Below are 20028 nucleotides of genomic sequence, written 5' to 3' on the forward strand. Positions count from 1 at the left end.
CAGAATCATCTAGGTTGAAAAGACCTTGAAGATCATCTAGTCCAACCATTAACCTAACACTGACTGTTCTCAACTACACCATATCCTTAAGCACTATGTCAACCCCACTCTTAAACACCTCCAGGGATGAGGACTCCACCACCTCCCTGGGCAGCCCATTCCAATGCGTAACAACCCGTTCTGTAAGGAAATACTTCCTAATATCCAGTCTAAACCTTCCCTGGCACAACTTGAGGCCATTACCTCTTGTCCTATCGCTTGTTACTTGGTTAAAGAGGCTCATCCCCATCTCTCTGCAGCTTCCTTACAGGTAGCTGTAGAGGGCGATGAGGTCTCCCCTCAGCCTCCTCTTCTCCAGACTAAACAACCCCAGTTCCCTCAGCCGCTCCTCGTACGACATGTGCTCCAGACCCTTCACCAGCTTCGTTGCCCTTCTCTGGACACGCTCGAGTCATTCAATGTCCTTTTTGTAGTGAGGGGCCCAAAACTGAACACAGTAATCGAGGTGCGGCCTCACCAGTGCCGAGTACAGGGGTAAGATCACTTCCCTGTCCCTGCTGGCCACGCTATTTCTGACACAAGCCAGGATACCATTGGCCTTCTTGGCCACCTGGGCACACTGCTGGCTCATGTTCAGCTGGCTGTCAATCAACACCAATTTTGTGGCCAAGTTCCAAAGAATAACTCTAAGGAGTATGCAAGAACTGTTTTCTAGTCATTGGGTTTAAATTGGATGTACAGGACATCTACCTCTGTAGAAATTTTCTTTGTCAGCCCAAAAGAGTTTAGCATTTTGTTTTACAGAAGGTGATACAAGGGGTAATGAACAGAAGAGGACCCTTTCTACTGAGTTCAGTGGTTTTCAATCCAGTTACCATTATAGTTGATTAGCTGGAACTAAGCAACTCATGTTTTCTTCCTTCCTACAACTAAATCACAATTTTCCTCTCTATGATCTACAATAGTTCGGACAAGGCACAGAAACTGTGGAATTACCACAGACATGCTGAGATTTATGCAAACTTCAATTTATCAGTTCTACTTACTGGTTATTTCTACTATTGGAATTCCTCTGAGTTATAAGACTTGTACTAGGCTCTGTACAAAGTCAAAGCAAAAGATCTGTCCTGATATAAATCTCACAAGCCAATGACTGGATCTCTGTTTTGGTTTTGCTTGCTAGTAGACAGACTACAACAACTTAAACAGATATTATGCCTTGGTAGGGGATTTTCCCACTGTTGTGAATAACAGTAAAAAACAGAGGACAAATCAGTAGAGAGGCCACTAGAGAAAATCCCTGGTCACTTAGGTACCACTTGTGGTTCATCAGATGAGACTGCTACTGGAACTGCTTAGGACTTCTCATCAGAAAATGCCTATTTATTTAAACTGAATGTGTTACAAAAGAATTGGTGCTGATTCAATTTTCTCTATACTTAAAAAAATATATTTAAAAATGGTTTCACTCAGCATTTTGTCAGAGGGATTTTTAGTGCCTAATTTAGAAATGATGTTTTGGTTGGAAACACGAGTTCATTGAAATTAACTAACAAACATTACTTGAAATTGAAACACTTCACAACTGCTAAAATGAAAACATTTCAAACTGGCCCAATCTTTCTCTCTACCCTTCTTACCACTCTCTGACATTTGGTTCAGGATGTTTTCCAAAATACAAGCTTTTGAAAGAAAATGTAGACAACCAGATTTTACTTTAATCAAAGAAGAAGAAAGAAAGAAAAAAAAGATTTCCTATCAGTTCTGATTATTCAATTGAGTGGCAAATAAAAAGAAAGTTTACTTGCTCTTTTTGCTGGTTTTACAAGTTGAGTCACCCAGCTAGTCAAAAAACAGCTCGGAAAGCAGATGTTTCCAATTTCTGTTGGAGCTTGGAGGCATTCAATTGAAATTCCACAGAACAGCCAAGCAGTTAGCATCACACTTGTTATCACACTGGAAAAATGTGAATTAGAATTACACATATATCAATTCATTACTGGGTTGGAAAGAAAACAAACACACAATAGTTACTCACTGGAGTCTAAATGCAATTGTCACTAATCACAGTGAGGAAGAGAGATTACGAACTTCACAGCTGCTGAGAAAAAAGGAATTACCTACTTCTCAGGCCAAAGGAAAGGTGATTAATATGCCTTTATCAAAAGACTTTGAGACATAATAGCTTCATCACTATACTTGTCTCATTGAGAGCAAACACAAAATGATATACCTAACTTCAAGTATGCTTTTGCACAGAAGCTGACCACTTTTCTATTACATGGATTACTGTAGAGTGGAAAAGCAGATTCAGCCAGTACATCTAAAAGTTGATCCTCTATGCCTGAAAAGCCCAGTCTATTGTTCACTTTTATTCTTCTTAGGCAGATGTTATACCTGCTTACTGCTGCTAGGGACATGAAACACATTCACTTGAAAAATAAAGCAGTAATCTGAAATAAAAAAAAAAGATATTGAGCAAAAGTATGATTGAACATATCAGACCTGATCTACAACAATATGCAGGTTCTAAAAGATTTGCTAAAGATTTGCCTTCTCAGCTTGCAGCAGGAGGTAGATGTCAGCCAGTTTAAAATCTGTTTGCTTGCATTTACTTGACCCCCTTCACTTACTCTGATGTTGATTTCAAGCCAAAGAGAAAGCTGCTACTGTCATGGAATGATCACGTTTTTGAGGAGGAGGCAGGAGAAAGGGATTGCAGGTAGCGCTTAATTCTTTTTTTTTTTTTAAGCTACAATAATGTTTATGATCCTCAAGTTTTCTGACTTTCCTAACAACTGCTGAGATGGTGGCAATCTGTATAACTCCAGAGGCACTTAGAAAAGCTTTGGACTAAAAATGGTTGTTGTACTAATTACACAAAGAAACACACAAAGTCTTGCACTGCCTTGTCTATGGTGTTTGGCAGTTTCAGATGCTCTGCATCGTTAGGGAGCAGTCTCCCTAGGACCTTGCCTCTCAGTTGGCCTCAAGTCAATGTTACTGGAGTCAAGCACATCCTAGACTCCCTCTCATAAATTGATCAAACTCAAAGTTACTTCAACAGCTACAGTAATCCCATTTGGAGTACCACAGGGTTTCACAGATGATTTGACCTAAAGCTAAATAATTTTGTTTATGGGGTTAGTGTTCAGCTGGATCTGAACACTAAGGAAGCTGGGACAGATGAAACCATCCAGCACCCATCTACAGAAAGACCTATGTGTACAGCTGTGACACCACAACCTCAATCCTCCGCTTCATAGGCAAGTCTGTAAATGGCCATCCAACCACCCACTGTACAGGCATAGCAAACATCCCGCCATCATACAACAATCTTGCAGATTTTAGTTACAGAGCACTAGCAGTTCTCTAAGCTATCTTCCTGACTGTATCTCCCTGCAGGCACACAGGTGGTAGAATCATCTGGTGTAAATGTCTTCTCAAATGAGCTCCCACCATGTGGCAGGCCTGCTATGATGGAGTCCAGCCAAAGTTTTAAATTCCAGGACCAGCTCTGCTTGCATGATCTAGTAGAAACCAGATTTATGGCTAGGCATTTGCTTATTTTATAATTTCTACAGGCATGGGGCAGGCAGATGGAATGCCAGAGGATGGTCAAGACAGCATCTTAAAATGTACAGAGGTGGCTAAAAATAATTGTATGTGGCAGAATTTATCACCTCTCCAGGGAAAAGCTCGATCCAAACTACCTTCTGACATTCTACCCTTAGCTTCATCTCAAGTTTTATAAAAAGTTAGACAGTGGGCCATTCATTATTTAAAAGCAGTGAATTAGAAGATACAAAGTAGGCACAGTGCAGCACCACATGCATGCACTTTTTTCCACTTAACACCTTCCCCTTTTTGGTACCTTTTCTTGCTCATGTACGCATCGTATTCAATTTATCACGGTGTCCACTGGTGCAAAGTCAGCAACGGATTTCACCTTGTGGATCTTTTTATTTCTTGCAGAATTCGCTTTCAATTAGTTAAAGAAATAGGGAAGTGTTGAATCATGTGTCATACATTTACAGAGTGCAGTGAGTTGTTCTTCTGCTCAGCATACAGATAATGGGGAAAAACATTCATTGAGCCAATGAATTTAAATCACTTAAAGTAGAGACAAAATAAAAAGTAAATCTAGATGTTTACAGTTCATCTTTTAGCATCCAAAATGTATTCACCCATTATTCTGCCTGCCCAAGTGCCATGATTGTTTTTAAATGTGCTAAGTCCCTCCTCTAGTTATTAGCATGCTTTATATAATCTAAATGATGCTGAGGCAATTTGCATTTGCTTGATTCAAACTGTGTGCTCCCAGGACTCTTGCACTGCACGCAGCACTGAGCACTTTCTGCAAACCCCCACTCAAATGTCTCATACTCAATTTGACTGGTATTACAGTACACCCCTTCGAATTGTGCTCTTATCTAGCTGATGTCCTTTTCTTGTGGCAGAAGAAATGGTCCTTTGCAATGTCAGTACATTTAGAGTATTCCTTGAGTTCATATAGAACTACATTTATTGCCTGTTGTTACAAGTTTTTTGTATTAAAGTTGTTTGCTTTAGCAATTGCTGCTCTTTGTTTTTTCTTAGTTTAATATGGAGTTAAAGGGCATGAACTGGAAACTGGGAATAACTGTACATTTGACATGTTGCTTACTGCTTTTGCTTCTTATCCATATGTATAACAGACAAACTGCTTCTTTGTGCAAGTATTTTTGCTCATAATTGGCCACTACATGTAAGTTTGAATGTGCAAATACTTTTAATTGAGAAGCTGGCTTGGAAAATAGCATTTTTGGACATTCTCCTTTGAAGCCAGGTCATAGTTATCCCTTCCAATTCATCTTGTACTACGAAACCTTTTTTTTTTTTTTTTTTATTAAGATGTAAAAGTAGAAAGCTTCTAATTCTGAAATATATCACACAGCCTTCATAAGTTTTTTTGAGAAGACCTATTTTATCATCAGTATGTAGTTCACCATAAATAAAGCATTTATATATTTGTCTCTGTGATGTTTTAAGGATCTCTGGGGCATGCAGAGATACTTGATCTATACTTTCAGCCACTTAGATGGTAGATACACGCTATCTAATGTTCTTATCAAATATTAGTCTAGAATCACATTATAGCCGCTTTTGTATACAATTCAATGCCAAAAGGACTGGTTATGGAGGTATTAGAGTTTGATATGTTTGCCTGTCTTCCAGTGAAAAATTGCTTTGCACAGTGAGTGAAACGTTCTTCAAAATAAAGGCAAGAAACACTGAACTCATTTCCCACTTTGTTATTTAGCTTATTGCAACCTTGCAAAATTGTCATAAAAATTTAGCAACTAAAAATCCAATCAACTCTACTTTATCAATATAACAAATGTTAAAAGGGAGCAGAATGAAAAGATTCTTTACTCATTCTCCTGTACTTCCCTTGCTCACTATGACTATCTACTAAGAGTTTGCAAGGATCTTTTATCGCCTCCATTAAGATACTAATACTTCTCACAACTTCACCCTGAGATGACCGGCTTTTGACCTGGTTACCTTCACTTTGTTTCCAGAATGGTAGATGCTAAAGCATCAAATTCTGTATTCTTTCAGACTCAGTGAGATCACTTTCAATTAATAGGATTGTGATACACTAGTAATGCTATTATTTAAATAGAAATGTTTGTTTCCAACTCATCCTACATAAAAATATCTACTTTTACACTGAAAATCATTCATTTTTCTTTTTTTTATACTATCATACCAATATTTTATACCTCTTAAATGTTGTATCTGAAGTTTTGAAAAGGCAGATAATTTTCTGCTTCCTCTTTCCCACCAATAGATGGCAGGTGACGCTCTAGAAATTTATTCACTTGATACAGCATGAAATAAGAACACCTATAGTTTGTAAGTATATAGCCAGCTGTAAAACAGTGCTCTCAGTTATCTCTTCAGATGTGATCCTGATTTAGTCCCAGTCCATCCACCTTGCATTATAAACTTTAGCCCAAGTTTAGGAATAGCAACATTTTGTATATAAAACTTTTCATTCTTACTTCTTTTGTCCTACTCCATTAGGTCAAACCAAAGTTTGCACACACCATCTTTCTCTCTTGGTTGAGAAGGTATTTGTCAGCATGCCATAGCAGCTGTTACATTCATTCAGGGTCTTAGGACTGAGCTTTCTGTAATTAAACAAAAAAGCTCTGCATTCATACCCATGTCACAAATCATACTGATTGTAAGCTGGAACAGAACAGTTTGAAGCTCAAGCTTTGATTTCCAGTTCTGTACAAGCTAGAAACATGAGGCAGGGGTGTGGAACACAGAAGCAGGAGGGATTGAATCTTGTTTACACACAAGTTAGGTACCATGCTCAAAATCACAATGGAGTGGTATAAAAAGGTAGGATCTTCTTCTGCACACGTTACAATGATTTTAAGGACAGCAAGTAATGCATTGTGGTCAATTAATTGTAGGATTTACTTGAAAATGAATAAAGTGTGCATAAACTGCATAGTTTGAGGAGTGTAGAGCACAAAAGGATACCTCCCATTCTAGGCAATTTGCATTAGTAAATGTACATTATTTCTCCCACAAAATGGTTTCGTGAAATTAGTCTGCCTCATAATTGCCTTGCTGTTACTGGCAGTCTAAGTATTGATGACTAAGTGACCATTAGAGCACAGCTGGTTCTTGTATATATCCCAGTAGCTCCTCCAGGCTGACCGAGTAGACAAATTTGACTGCTCTGATCCCTGCATGGCAGCCTGGATGAATTCTATTAATCCAATCCATTCACTTTTATAAGTTAATTTGGTTTTGTGAGCTCTGCTTCTAACTGTAGCTCTCAGCATGTATTAAAGCTTCCACTGTATGGGCAACAGCAGCAAAACGTGGATAAAACCCAAGGCCATCAAGTAGCATCAATGATTAGACACTGAACAACAAAGATCATGCAGCTGAGTCAGTGACTATTAATCACTCTCTACCACTAATGTTATAGAAGAGAAGGGATGATGTATGGAACTGCTTCAGATTAACAGCTCTCCAGTGAACTGGGCAAGTTTGGCAGCATATATCATGGCCAAAATAAAAAAAAAGAAAAGTTGATTTTAGGTGTCCAGTTTAGGTCTCTCTAGTCCAGACAACAAAGAGAAGACAGTTGCATTAATGTCCCTCTGCAGGAAACCCTCTGACTATGTAGGAACCTGAACTTCCAACCCTACCACCTCAGACAAATACCCCAAATCAGGCAGCATGAATGACCCCTTTAGATATTGCGCCTGTCATTGAATGTGAAACAAATGGGTGCAATTAACAAGCAACTTCCCAAGAGCCAGGTCTTAGTGTGCCAAACCAGCACACTACCACTAACTTGACAATAACACGATGCTAAGCTGTACATGATCTTGACCCTCAAATGAAAGCACATGTTATCACAACAGAATTATTAAATAATCAGACTGGCTCAAAGTTATGCATTTCCACTTAGCTTGCTTTTGTTTGGAGCCTCTCCCCCTGAAGAGTAAACTTTTCATTCAAACCTCAATTGAGAGCAGCCTGTAGCCAGTGAAACTGTAGAGAAAGGTCTGTAAACAATAACTGCTCTGTAGAGAACAAGCTGACCTTTATGGATGTTAAACAAAACAAAGAGGGTTGATTGATGCTGTGCAGTACACATTCTCCGAAATATTAAAACCAAGAAAGTCATGGAAGGTCAGTTTATGAACATACAGCATGATAAATTATGTCAGCAGATGGTGGGGTAGGAAAGGGGAAAGCATGGCTGGGTAAAATACTTGGGGAAAAAAGCCTGTATCCTCATCTGAAAAAGGAAAAGTGTATAATGCTGACTTACACTAAATGGAAACAAAAAACAAACCTATGTTCTCTAGAGCAGGTCAGTTGCTAAAGTCTCCATGACTCATTTTTTAAAATTCTGATTAACACAGTAAGATATGGTGTAATGTTTTTTAGAATAAGAAATCTATTAGTAACTCCAAAGCATAATTACTTACAGTTTAGCCACAAACATGTTATTAATACAGAAGACAATCTAACCTATATAGAATCATTTAGATTTGAAAAGACTCTTAGGATTGTCGAGTCCAACTGTTAACACTGCCAAGTCCACCACTAAACAATGTTCCTAAGCAACACATCTACAATATTTTAAATACCTCCAGGGATGGTGACTCAACCACTTCCCTAGGCAGCCTGTTCCAGTGCTAGATAACCCTTTCAGTGAAGAAATTTTTCCTAATATCCAATCTAAACCTCCCCTGGTGCAACTTGAGGCCATTTCCTCTTGTCCTGTCACTTGTTACTTGGGAAGAGACCAACATCTACCTCCCTACAACCTCCTTTCAGGTAGTTTCAGTTTCTGTCTGCCTGTGCCTTGTCAACCCAAACTACAGACAAAGGCTGCAGAATGCCGTATCTCTTTCCCTCTTTACTTTGCTCCCTTTTCATTTTCCCTTCCCCTGGAAATGTAGGGTGGGGCGTGTGTTCAGCTTAAATACATCTCTTCCTGGTACTTTCTGGAATGGGATAGTTTCATCATCCGGCACTTGAAGGAGGTTCCAGGTAAACCTTGTCACTTCCAAAGACTCTCCTCAGTCTGCAATGGTATTTTCAGATGCAAAAGCAGATCCCTCCTATATGGTGGATGTAGGAGCAGTACGCCCTGAGTAGCTGCTAGCTGCTAGTTCTGCTACCAAGGAGACCCTGGGGCTCAAGAAGCTAGAAGGCCCCTTAAATTTCAATTTGCTGCAGTTCAGAGATTCAACATCTGCCCTATAAGTCCTGTGGCACAAAGACTGTTCAGCTGACTGGTCAGCTGAAGGGCAAAGATAAGAAGGTGGTCAGCAGGAACAGGGTGGGTGCCCACAGCACTTTGATGGAAGGTGAAGAATGTGCTTATTGAGCCCACTGAAGTTATAGAGGGACCAACAAGTACCCTCAAGGTCTTTGTGAAGAAACAATTCCACAGACTTGAAACTGCGTAAGAGAACAGCTTTGCAGATCACTCTATCATTCTAGGGCTGGGGTCCATAAACAAACTGCAGTATACCAGTGACAGTCTCAGCCACTCCCTAGCTCCTGCCCAGTCCCCTGCACCAAACCTGTCTTCCTGTCCACAGCAGGAAGTCTCTAGGCATAGTACACCCCATGTCCATCTCAACGTGTCTCTGAAGCCAAAAAGCCATGGCTGAACAGTCACATCCCTTTTGCAAGCAGAGAGAGGCCTAGAAGGGATAAGCCTTCACTTCATCAGACTTGCAGGGGAAGCCACATCTCTCATCCAGTGGTAACAGGACACAAGCAGTTATTTACAGGCAGGTACGATACTGTCTCCGAAGCAAAAGGTACATCCCCACAGCACCTTTCCAATACTGTAAACTAGGACCTAACCATGTAGTGAAAGCAATGCCCAGGACAGAAGTACAAATACAAAAATGTTTGTGCCAAAAATGCAGTGCTGTCCCTGATATGCTTTTTATAAGCTTTAAACATGGTTTCTAGAAGACAGAAAAAATGTCTTTGGACAGCAGAGGAGCTATCTGGCTATTTGCAATGCAGGTTGACTTGGAGAAAGTTAAGGATCATAATGTGATCCTTCAGGTAATCTGCTGGGAATCTGAGATGAAAGCCCGAGATCACTGAAGTCAAGAGGAATTTTGACTTCCATGGGACCAGCATCTCTCCTTGGCTTTTAAGCGAAAATACAAAGCACATACCTCCAAAAACAGAAGTTAATAATCAACATGTTATAGACTATTTTGCCTTAAAGTGAAGCAACGCACTCTGCTAAAGAAACATGAAAGTGCAGGTACACACCTTCGGATTGGCTATTGGGTAAGGTCTGAACAAAACTTGTAGGGAGAAGGAGGGACTTTTCAGAAAACGCCCAAAAGCAAATCTATGATCACATTAGGAATCTACGTTAAAGGGACAAAGAAGCTCATGAAACCAGTGCAGCAAGGTGTAAAGATACCCAGGTAGAAGAGAGAAAAGACAAGTCATCCAGCAATAAAAAATTGCATTCAGAAGATCAGCCATAATATTTGTTGATGTGGGCTGATTTTCAGAGATGCTGAGCTGAGTTTGGCAGATGCTCAGGATCACTGAATATCAAAGAAACTTACTTTATTCCTGTGCATTATCCAACACGCTGCATAGTATCCCATTCATTTTAGCTGCAGACAAATTATTGAAAACTTTTACATTTTCCTGGTTGCAAACTGAAACTATTTACCATAGGTGTGGCCTCTGTGAAATCCATCAGGAGGTCACCTGGTTCCAAAGCAAATGTACTTCCAGCATCTGTTGAACTCTAAAGGCAAAGAAGAAATGCAGCATTGAAAAAAACATTTAATTTCTGTAATTCTGTTGTTTGTTTGCTGGGGGTTTTTTTAATTCCTTAAAGGACAGATTGCCAAATGGATTTCAAATTTCACACCATGTTTTTTAAGTATGGCTACTTGGGAAAGACAGACAACAAAATTATGCACCTTTGAAATCAAGGTAAATATTAATTTAATCCTGATCCACTGCCCCTTAATGCTGATGAAAAACTATTACTAATTTTAGTTGAGTCTTGGAGCAGTCTCTAAATATTTCCTTACACAACAGGCTAAACATGTTACTGCAACTCTGCATTAAAAACTACTCCTAAATGTAGAATTACTTCATCTAAGGAAAACAAGTTATCTGCAACTCCCTCCCACCCTTCCTGAATACTCTCCAAACTGACATAAACTCATCACTTTGCATATTACCTTGCCACCAGGCGAAACCTGTGTTTGTCCTTCTGATGTCTGTGGTGTACATGTTTTCTGTGACCCGGGAGATGCTGAAGACACAGGTGTTGATGCCGCTGCCGCTGCTGCCAGTGCTGGAGGAAGGTCATCTTCATCACTGCAGTTGATAAAAGCAGACAGATCTTCTCACTGGAAAATGTCACCAGACTTTGACCGTACTTGTGCTGGAGGAGGCACTGGTAACCTGTGTGTCAGCTGTAGTGCTTTGGAGTGAAGTTCGGTTTACTCTTCCCTCTGTAATGGAGCTAACTTTTCAAGTAAATTAGATTTTTTACACTTCAAAGATTCCTCAAAAGTGGATTGGCTAGGTAGCTCTCATCTGCAGATGGAAATCTTATGGGTATGATGTGCAAGTAGTGTTTCTATGGAGTATGTACATATGAATAAATTAACTTATTTGATATTACTGTACTTTAATGTTTACTCTTTTCTACGGAGGCTGGCAGTACTGATAAGAACAGATCTGGTTATATCCATCCATGGGACTGACTATTTCATTGGCTTTAGACCAACAGAAGATTTGATATATATTATGCAGCTAGTCTGTGCTATTGTTTTCAAACTGTTTTTAAAGGACTTTGACTCCAAAAAGGAGCTCTTTAGAAACGTTCTTGTGAGGGTATCTTCTTCCTGTCCCATTTATTCCATTTACAGAGAAAACATTTTATGTAAAACCAGTTTGCATGCTTCCCTTGGACTCTAGGCCGTCAAGCTGAGCTCATTCCATCTCACCTACTGTCACCACTAAATGAAAGCCAGTAAATAATATTATACTTTCATTTACTTTTGTAGAACCCCACTGACTACAAATCATTGGGATCAGTCAGCCCTGAGTCAGGATGTTTCCAATTGCTAATTGCAATTGCATGGAAGTAAACAGAGTCACAATTTGGCCTATGGAACCTTTCTTACTGGGAATGATGTGTGGAAAGGAAAGACTATAGCTTGACAGTTTAAAGCACACAGAAAAATGATGACAAAAATTATTTCTGCTCATAAAATGACACCAATTTTAATGACCAATTAGGTAGTCACAGTGCACAGAAGCCTGTCATGCCAGTTTGACAAACACTTCCAGAACAGAACTGTACTTGATTTGGTGCTACTTGAAGACAGCATGCCTGGGCAACCCAGTACTTCAAAACTACATGACATACAGGGTACACAGCCTTATGGTGGGTTGTTTCGGTGATAGCAGTGGGGTTTTATTATGATATAAAGCTATGGTGATTAACGTTATCTTTTTCATGCTTCATTTTTTATTTCTTCTGGGTAAGGATAGAATTCGGCACCAGAGCATGTACAATACACTGGTTTTATGCTGGAAAGAAAATGCAAAATCTTTTGGACCTGTTCAACAGATGTTTTATTAATGCAACAAGCCAGAGTTGGGCTGTTGACCTAGGTAATGTCTCTTTCAGAAACATGTAGCTGACATTTTCTCAGTCCTTGTTCCCCACTCTCAGCAGGAACACACTGGCACCCTCCCCATCCTTGCTGGGTAAAGCTGCTCTGTTGCATACGAGGAAGCAGAAGATTGTTGGGAACTTGCCAGTTCAGAAAGGTTTCTTAGTGTCTGTGAACCAAAGCTAAGGGTTTAGGGTCCAGTCTTATCAGTCATCAAGTTATTAGCACGCTAGTTATAAGACTGAGAATTGGCCATCTTCACTGTATTCTTTTCACAATACTCCTTCATTTTTTCTTTGCATTTCCCATATTTGCATTCCAGACACAAGATAATTTAAATTTAATAGAATTTGGGTCTACAAAAAAAAATAATTAAAAAATCTCAGCCCGTATTTTTAACTAGGGTGTCTTTGGCCCTAGACATGGCCATAGCATACGTGACACCTGTGGTTAGAAGTGTTTATGTGGTGTTTGTTCTTCATGCTTAACACTGGACAACTGAAAATCCACATGGGGACAATACATGCTCAAAACTGGTTCCTCAAAAACTCACCAATCAAAAATTGAGAATTCACTCCTGAATACACTTTTTAAAAAATATACTATTTAAATGTTGCTTCCCTCTATGTGTGTAATAATACCATTGCCTTTTCCACCACATGACTCTGTCTCTAGTCTCCTTTCTATTCCACTTGCCTCTCACTGCACTGTTCGTCACTTCAGTTCTTGTCTTCCCAAGTTCTGCTCTTCCCAGACACTACTGAATTCTCCATGCTAGTGTTACTCCCAATGGCCCCTGGCATCCTTTCCCTTCTCTCTAGGATAAGTTCTCATTTTCATTTACCCTCTCCTCCTTTCCTCAGTGATGTTCTCACGTGCAGGACTATGCATTCTGCACGTGCTTAGCAGGTCTGGAAGACTGGCTGACTGTTCACGTACAGAAAAGGGAGGTGCTCGGTCTCTGGCTCAAAGATTTTCTTTTTTCTCTTTAAGAACAGGTTGGCTAAATACTTTCTCAGACAAGAATGATCTTGTAATAGCTGATCCTGCTATTGCTTCAGGCATGACCCCTTGAGGTACCTATTTTCATTATTCTATGTCCTATTACCTACACCTCTCCTTTGGTTGTCACCTTCTGTTTATTGGTAAACACACCCTCTCCAACCCTAACCTACCCCAGAGCAAATTTTTTCACCCAGATTCTTAAAAACTGATTTCTCACTAGCTTTACTATCTTCAACACCAACTTATCCTGCGACCTTACTTTTATGGTCCCATGGGAAATCTTCTGCTTCTGCATACATAACATCACCAAGGTATCTTTTACATCAAAATTGTTCTCTTTGTTTGCCATGGAGCAGTATTTGAGGACTAAGTTTAACAACCTGTTTAGGGTAAAACTTAAATCAAAACCTTTTCCAAGTATGTGTACAAAACCTGTGACTAGACCTGTGCTAGGACGTGAATTTCTTGCCTCTCCTTACACATCAGTGTGCTTAAAGAATAGGATCAGCCACCACATCCTGATCATTACCTGCCATATGAAGAGCATCAAATAGTTGGTCCTCTCAGTGTCACAGCCTTTTGCTTTGCTGACTGCTATCTACAAGTCCCTGCATTACATAAAAATCTGAAAAATCAGATGCATCTTGAAATATGCAGGAGATTTTCTTCCCCTCGCCTGTAGAAAAAGAGGTAGTGGAAGTGGTGTCTTCTTTGAGAAAAGCACACTGCCGTCTGAGCTATGCTAGGCAGAGTGAGTGAGCAGGCTTCATTCAGGCCTTGGGAAACTGCTCCCACCAAATGCTGCCAAGTTCCCTGTCACATATTACCTTCAGGATTAGCAAGCAGTAAGAGAAGCTGGGTTCTCTTAGCAGCTTGAGTTGTCAATTCCCATCTCCTATCGCATTTTCAAACCATGCTGGTTGATGTATCATAGTAAAAGAGAGCATGTTATGTGGCCTGCTGACCAAGCTGTGGCTGTGTGTTCCCATATGTCAGCCTTGGTCTCTTGGACAAATACCAATTTGGCTAATTGCCCATTTTCCTCCTAATTTCAATTTGATTCATTCTTCTGTTTCTTCTCCTAAATCTTTCAGCTTGGGTGATGTAGATTGTTACTTTTTTTTTCCATAACAAAAGTCAGTGTTCTTAATAGTGAGACAGAAAATAACTACATATTGATATTTATTAGAATCTTTTTGGAGAGAAGGAAAGCTCTTGTTAATGTTGCTATATATTTAGTGACACTAGGATGTTAAATCGCTGGAGGGACTAACAGTTGCCATTCCACATAGAAAGCATACATAATTTTTTCTTCCTTATAGCATTGGTGTTCTTGTACTTCTAAGTTTATGCTGGCCTTGTCCCTTTTTTTCCCTAGTTTCTGGTGGCCTTGTCTGTCCTTTCATATGAAGGACAAATCAGCAAACTGATTTCCACATCTCTTCAGTACCTCACATCTCCAGAGACTCTCAAATCGAATGAATTATGTGTAAATGGGATGCCAAAGCCCTATAGGCACGAATCACTCTTGCCAGGACTAAGAGACTTAACTTTGCTGGTTGTAGCAGGCTCAGCAATTTCTGCATGTGACAAAATCACAGAGAGAGAGGGAGAGAGAGAAGGTGCACTTTCTGAGACAGAATGGCTGACGGCACAGCTTGACCACCCAACGACTAAGGACTGCTTTCCTCATTTTGCAAATGGGGTTGTAATGAAGCAAACAGAGCAGCTTGCTCCAGCTCACACCAGGTCTTTGACATTTCATGTGGAAAAGAGGTTTTTAAGTCCTAACCTATAAGCTCATAAAAAGGCAGAGGGCCTGCAATTCTGAGGGTTAGCAACTGCATAGGGATGGCAAATTCATTTCATATTAAAAGCCTGAAGATGCTCAGTGATAAAAGGAACAGTATCAGTAGAAGATCATTATCATGTAATTGCACTCTTGCCTTTCAGAAGACATAGCCAGAGCAATAATTAGCATCCCCCTTCATTTTCAGCTGTAGTAGGCAAAACCATAAAGATAGTGCTATATGTTACTCACAAACTGTACTGCCTTGTTAACTTCCTCACACGAGAAACTTTAATCTCCTGCTTTTCTGTAGGGCCAGTTGATGGCGTAGTTTCAGGTCGCACTGGAGCTGGACTTCTAAAAATAACAAGAAAAATATATGTGGCACAGTCTTTATTTAAACTACTTCAGGCATATCAACAAAGTTCTAACTCATCAACACATATTTATCTTGCAAAGTGGCAAGTGCCCATTGAAGTTCATCCTTTTGTTCCATTTATAGTTCACAGGCCAGTGTGCATGAACAGAAAAGGATGTGCGAACTCACCCCACTGTGCATTGCATACCATTTATAAAAGCAGCAACTGATTACAAATACAGAGCCTATGTAAGAGACCATGTGGAAATGTCACTGTTTCCAAAGTACAACATTTTAATAACAGCTCAGCAATTCAGTCATGTCAGAAATATTTTTTACAAAAAATACCTTTAACAAAAAATATTTTATGAATTGTGAAACCTGTTCTGCTTAAAATAGTTTTTACCTGAAATTAAACATTATCCTTCTGTATTTGAACGAGCAGCTCAAGGGAAATGAACTAATGGATTTGATCCAAGAAAAGGATACTTGCTAGAAAAAAAAGCAAAACTCAGACATGTTTCAGATGCTCATGAATGTGAAATACATATGCAGAGCTCCAGCAAAGGATAGAAATGGGAATGAGGAGACCCACATAAAAGGATCTTCTCTTTAACCATTTATCAGTAGAGTTAATTAATACTTGAATACAAATAGCATAAATACTAAATACAAGATCTTCATGACCTTAGGAGGAAACCATTTCAACCATGAGCTTGAGTGGCATGAAGACATATGAATCATCTTAAATACTACTTTCATTTGAAGTAACACATTATGATTAAGCACATCATATGTGTGTTACAAATGCTATAAACATAATAAATATGCCAAACATTAAAAGAGTAATTTGAAAGTCTTGATTAATAATTTGTGAAATAGTATTCTGCCATCTAATCTGAAGTCAGATACTAAGTTAGTACTTAAGCAGTCCTACTGATTACTGGTGTGACTGCTCATGCACTGAGGAACACTCTGCAACTGGCAGAACTGGCATAATATTGTCTCTAATATTACAAATATAAGTTGAATTTTTTGAGTCTACTTGCATCGTACTAGCCTTCTAAAGCCATAATAAGATAAGCATATTTAATCTTCACAATTGCACTTCCCTTTGACGACCCTGTGGGTTTTAAGCCTCATTAACTCTCTGCTAGCTTCTGAACCTGCAATCCAGCTACAACAGAACCTACTGGGATGGCACAACCTTCAGATTATATCTTCACATTTCCTATGTGTTTTTCAGTCTTTAGGGAGGTCACAGAGCATAAGATGGAGCAATGGGAAGTATAAGAGTGCAAAGGACATACATAAATCATAAACCTGACTCCACTAGTTCCACTTCTTATGGAACAACTTTTGCCGACCTTTTTCTTGCTTTTTGATCCCATTAATTTCAAGAAGTCAGTACAGATAGCAGCAAGATTCATATCTTGCCCCTTCCCAAATTTCAGTTTCAGGGTCAGTCATTTATATCTCAGATTCGCAATGAGATTAATGCAAAACAATCCAGCCAGATTTTCAAACCTTTTGCTGAGCTTGTTACGCTGACAAATAAGGGGAGGATAAGAGAAGAAAAAAAGCCTAAACCATCTTGTTTTAATCTTGAAGTCAGTATGTCTGTTCTGGAAATCTGTGAATGAACATCACGATGGAAGCCCCAATGTAATTTTCATCATCAGGCTTCAGAGTGAATGACTGCTCTAGCTATTCTTTTCTTAGACAACTTTTGCTCAACCAAAGGTAGCTTTCAACAACTGAAGATAATTATTCAATTTACCCAAAGTGATTTTCAATTCAAGTTCTGACATAAGCAGAATAAATATGTTAAGACCCGTTTAATAACTGGATCTCTGATGGTCAAATCCTCAAGGGGTATGAATGTGTGTAATGTCATTATTTTCAGCTCACGTCTTCTGAAATACATTAGCTGAAATTCATGCTCTGAATGAGTAGTCCTCACAATTCTCCAATACCTTTATCAGAGGGAACTTACAAGTTTTAAACCTTTTGATCAACCCAGTGAAAGCAGGAATAAAAATACTGGTATAAACTACACATGAGTTGAAAAATGTTTCCTCAAAACGATTACAAAAGATGCACTAATACTATCAAGGGGCTTAGGAAACAGCAGAGTATGGAACAGCAAAGTTGGTAAGTTGGTAACAAATCTATTTCCAGTTCATGGCTACTTCGAATTTCTCAAGACAACATTATAATCTGTAATGAAAGTAAATTGGGTATTTTCACACAAAGGAAAATTTGAAATGGTAATTTCAGTTCCTTGAAAAAGTTTCATTTTACAAAGCTTATATATCTCCTTTTGATTCTCATGGTTTGCAATTTTAAAAAAAGGGGAGGAGATGGGACTTTTGAAGCAGTTATTTCAATTGCCAAAATCAAATTTTTGTTTGAAAAGATACTGTGCAATTTTGTAACTAAAGTAGTTTATAATGATTTCAAAGCAAGTCATGAAACTGATTTGTATATACGAAATGTTTTAAAGTTCTAAATTTGAATTAATCCTGAAAAAAGTTTCACATGAAAAATTTCACTCAAATGTTATTGAAAGTGTTTGAGAACCAAACAGGACTTACTCCCTAATTCAACAAATAGATGAAAAACTTATTATCTTCCTTTGAATGCTGCAAATTTTCAGATGAACAATAACAAAAAAAAAAAAAAAAGAGCCAAGATACAGTAACACTAAACACACCTACTCCTATTTCAGTGACTGTAACTGCTCACATAAACTTTACTTGTATTTTCTATCATGCCAGTAAAGCATCCCACTCACTTATTTGGCAAAAGCAATACAATTTTAAGAGCAAAAACTTCTTCCCCTTTATTATAAACTTTTGCCATAATCAGAGGCTGAATGTAGTGACTTTCTCCTGATATTTATCAGGCCTCTGGGAGAGACACAAGCACCATTTAATTGCACATTTCCAGAAGATGTAGCTTAGCTAGGGTCGAAGTTTCCTGTGAATGAAAAGGAGCAGTGGCAATGCTTCCACCTGAAAAGGCTGACTGAATCCAGTCTACCATAAGCACGAGATGAAATGTTAGACTAGTCCTACCAACTGCAGAGATGGATTTTTGCCCTCATTAAAACCTTGCTAGGTTAGCTCTAAAAACACCAGCCTAAAAAATCCATGACAGCTCCTGTTTCATCTCCAAACACTCTTCCTTAGTCTGAACATGCTCAATACTGTTCCTACTCTCACATCAGCAACCAGATACAAGAAGTGCTCAGCTTGATCAACTCAGAGTCTGATCTGTGTTTAAAAATGGCAGTCTTTTAATATCACACAAACTTTTAAAAGGATCTCATTGATACTCCTGAAAAAGTAGAATAACTTCTATTGTTATCTTTTCAATTGTACAGCAAGAATATATTATCTTACATAGAAAGATATGATTTTTGAAGAGAAGCCTTGCAATTACTTTGGCTATTTAAATGGAGTCATTATGTGCAGATATTACCATTTCTAGTTTATAGCCCTATATAAGCTACATAGCTATAGTCCTATATAAACTATATAGCTTCAACAAAGCCTGAAGTGTTGAAGGATCAGCAGAACTCAGACTTAAAAAAAAAAAAAACAACAAACAAACAAGCTAAAGGAAAACATGCAGTGTATTACAGTCCCTTTATAAGACTCTGTTTCAATGTCATTAATTTTCCTGTAACAGTATCCAACAGTATCTAACAGTATCCAACCACTACAGCATAAAAATGAAGGTACTGAACCAAGACAGAGTTACTTAATGACCTGGCACCTTACATAAAAATCTGTCACTTCCTGGTGAGAATGACAATAACAACCATGAATGTCAGCATGCAGTGGCAGGTCAGCAGAAACTGCCTGTGCACTGAGAGCCCCAGCACACTTCTGAGCAGCAGCCAGGATGTTCCACTGAACCAGCTTCAGCCCTTTTCACAAGCCTGTGTGGAAACATAAACAAGTCCTAGAGAGAGATCCCCCCAAAACCAAGAAATCTGTTTTGATCTCAGTGTAGCAGCCAACAGGGCTACTGAAACCAAAACTGCTCACCAAAAAACATACACTGTGGAACATGTCAAGTGACCACAGACATCCACTGATTTAGCTTGAACCTTCTCCGGGACATGATGTACATGCTTGTGCTGAGGGACTTGGGGTGTCTCACCCCACCCTGGCTCAGCTGTAATGGGGAGACCAGATTGCAGGGCTGGGATTACTCTGCAATCTGCATCACTCCTTTGTGTACCATGGCTTCCACAGACTGACATGCCTTCCTTGTCCCCTACTAAACTGGCTCCAGGAAGACCTCTGTACTTGTTTGAAATATAGCAAGTGGGCTGTGTGGGAGCAGATTGTGCAACTAATAAGCTGAAAGGGATAAAATAACTTCTCTTTCCCTGGAGGATCTAGTTCATAATTTTAAAACTACAAAAGTCTGCTGGGGGAACCTGCTTTCTGCATTTGGCTTTAACAGATTTTATTCTCTTTGCTTCTGTTTGTGCCTATAGTGCCATCTGGAACAACCTCTCTCCCTCTGTCCTGCCAGACTAAGGCTGAGGTAGAGGCTAAAAGCCCCATGATTTACAAGGATACATCCATCTGCTTGAAGGCTGATCTGACTTCAGGTGCTGGCTCTTAAAA

At 39.2% G+C, this 20028-nt stretch overlaps 1 protein-coding gene across 3 annotated transcripts in view; it reads right to left on the reverse strand.

Moving 5' to 3' along the window:
* EPB41L4B (erythrocyte membrane protein band 4.1 like 4B) overlaps nucleotides 1-20028 on the reverse strand; it is a 180444-nt gene that overhangs the window by 20175 nt on the left and 140241 nt on the right. For all 3 annotated transcript variants that reach the window (XM_074875473.1, XM_074875463.1, XM_074875481.1), the window contains exons 20-22: nucleotides 15274-15378; nucleotides 10779-10917; nucleotides 10256-10333 (exon numbers count right to left, since the gene is read on the reverse strand). In XM_074875473.1, the coding sequence (XP_074731574.1) occupies nucleotides 10256-10333; nucleotides 10779-10917; nucleotides 15274-15378 (322 nt within the window). The remainder of the gene's footprint in view (nucleotides 1-10255; nucleotides 10334-10778; nucleotides 10918-15273; nucleotides 15379-20028) is intronic.

Source organism: Strix uralensis, chromosome 1, assembly GCF_047716275.1.
Source record: "Strix uralensis isolate ZFMK-TIS-50842 chromosome 1, bStrUra1, whole genome shotgun sequence".
NCBI classification, from domain to species: Eukaryota; Metazoa; Chordata; class Aves; order Strigiformes; family Strigidae; genus Strix; species Strix uralensis.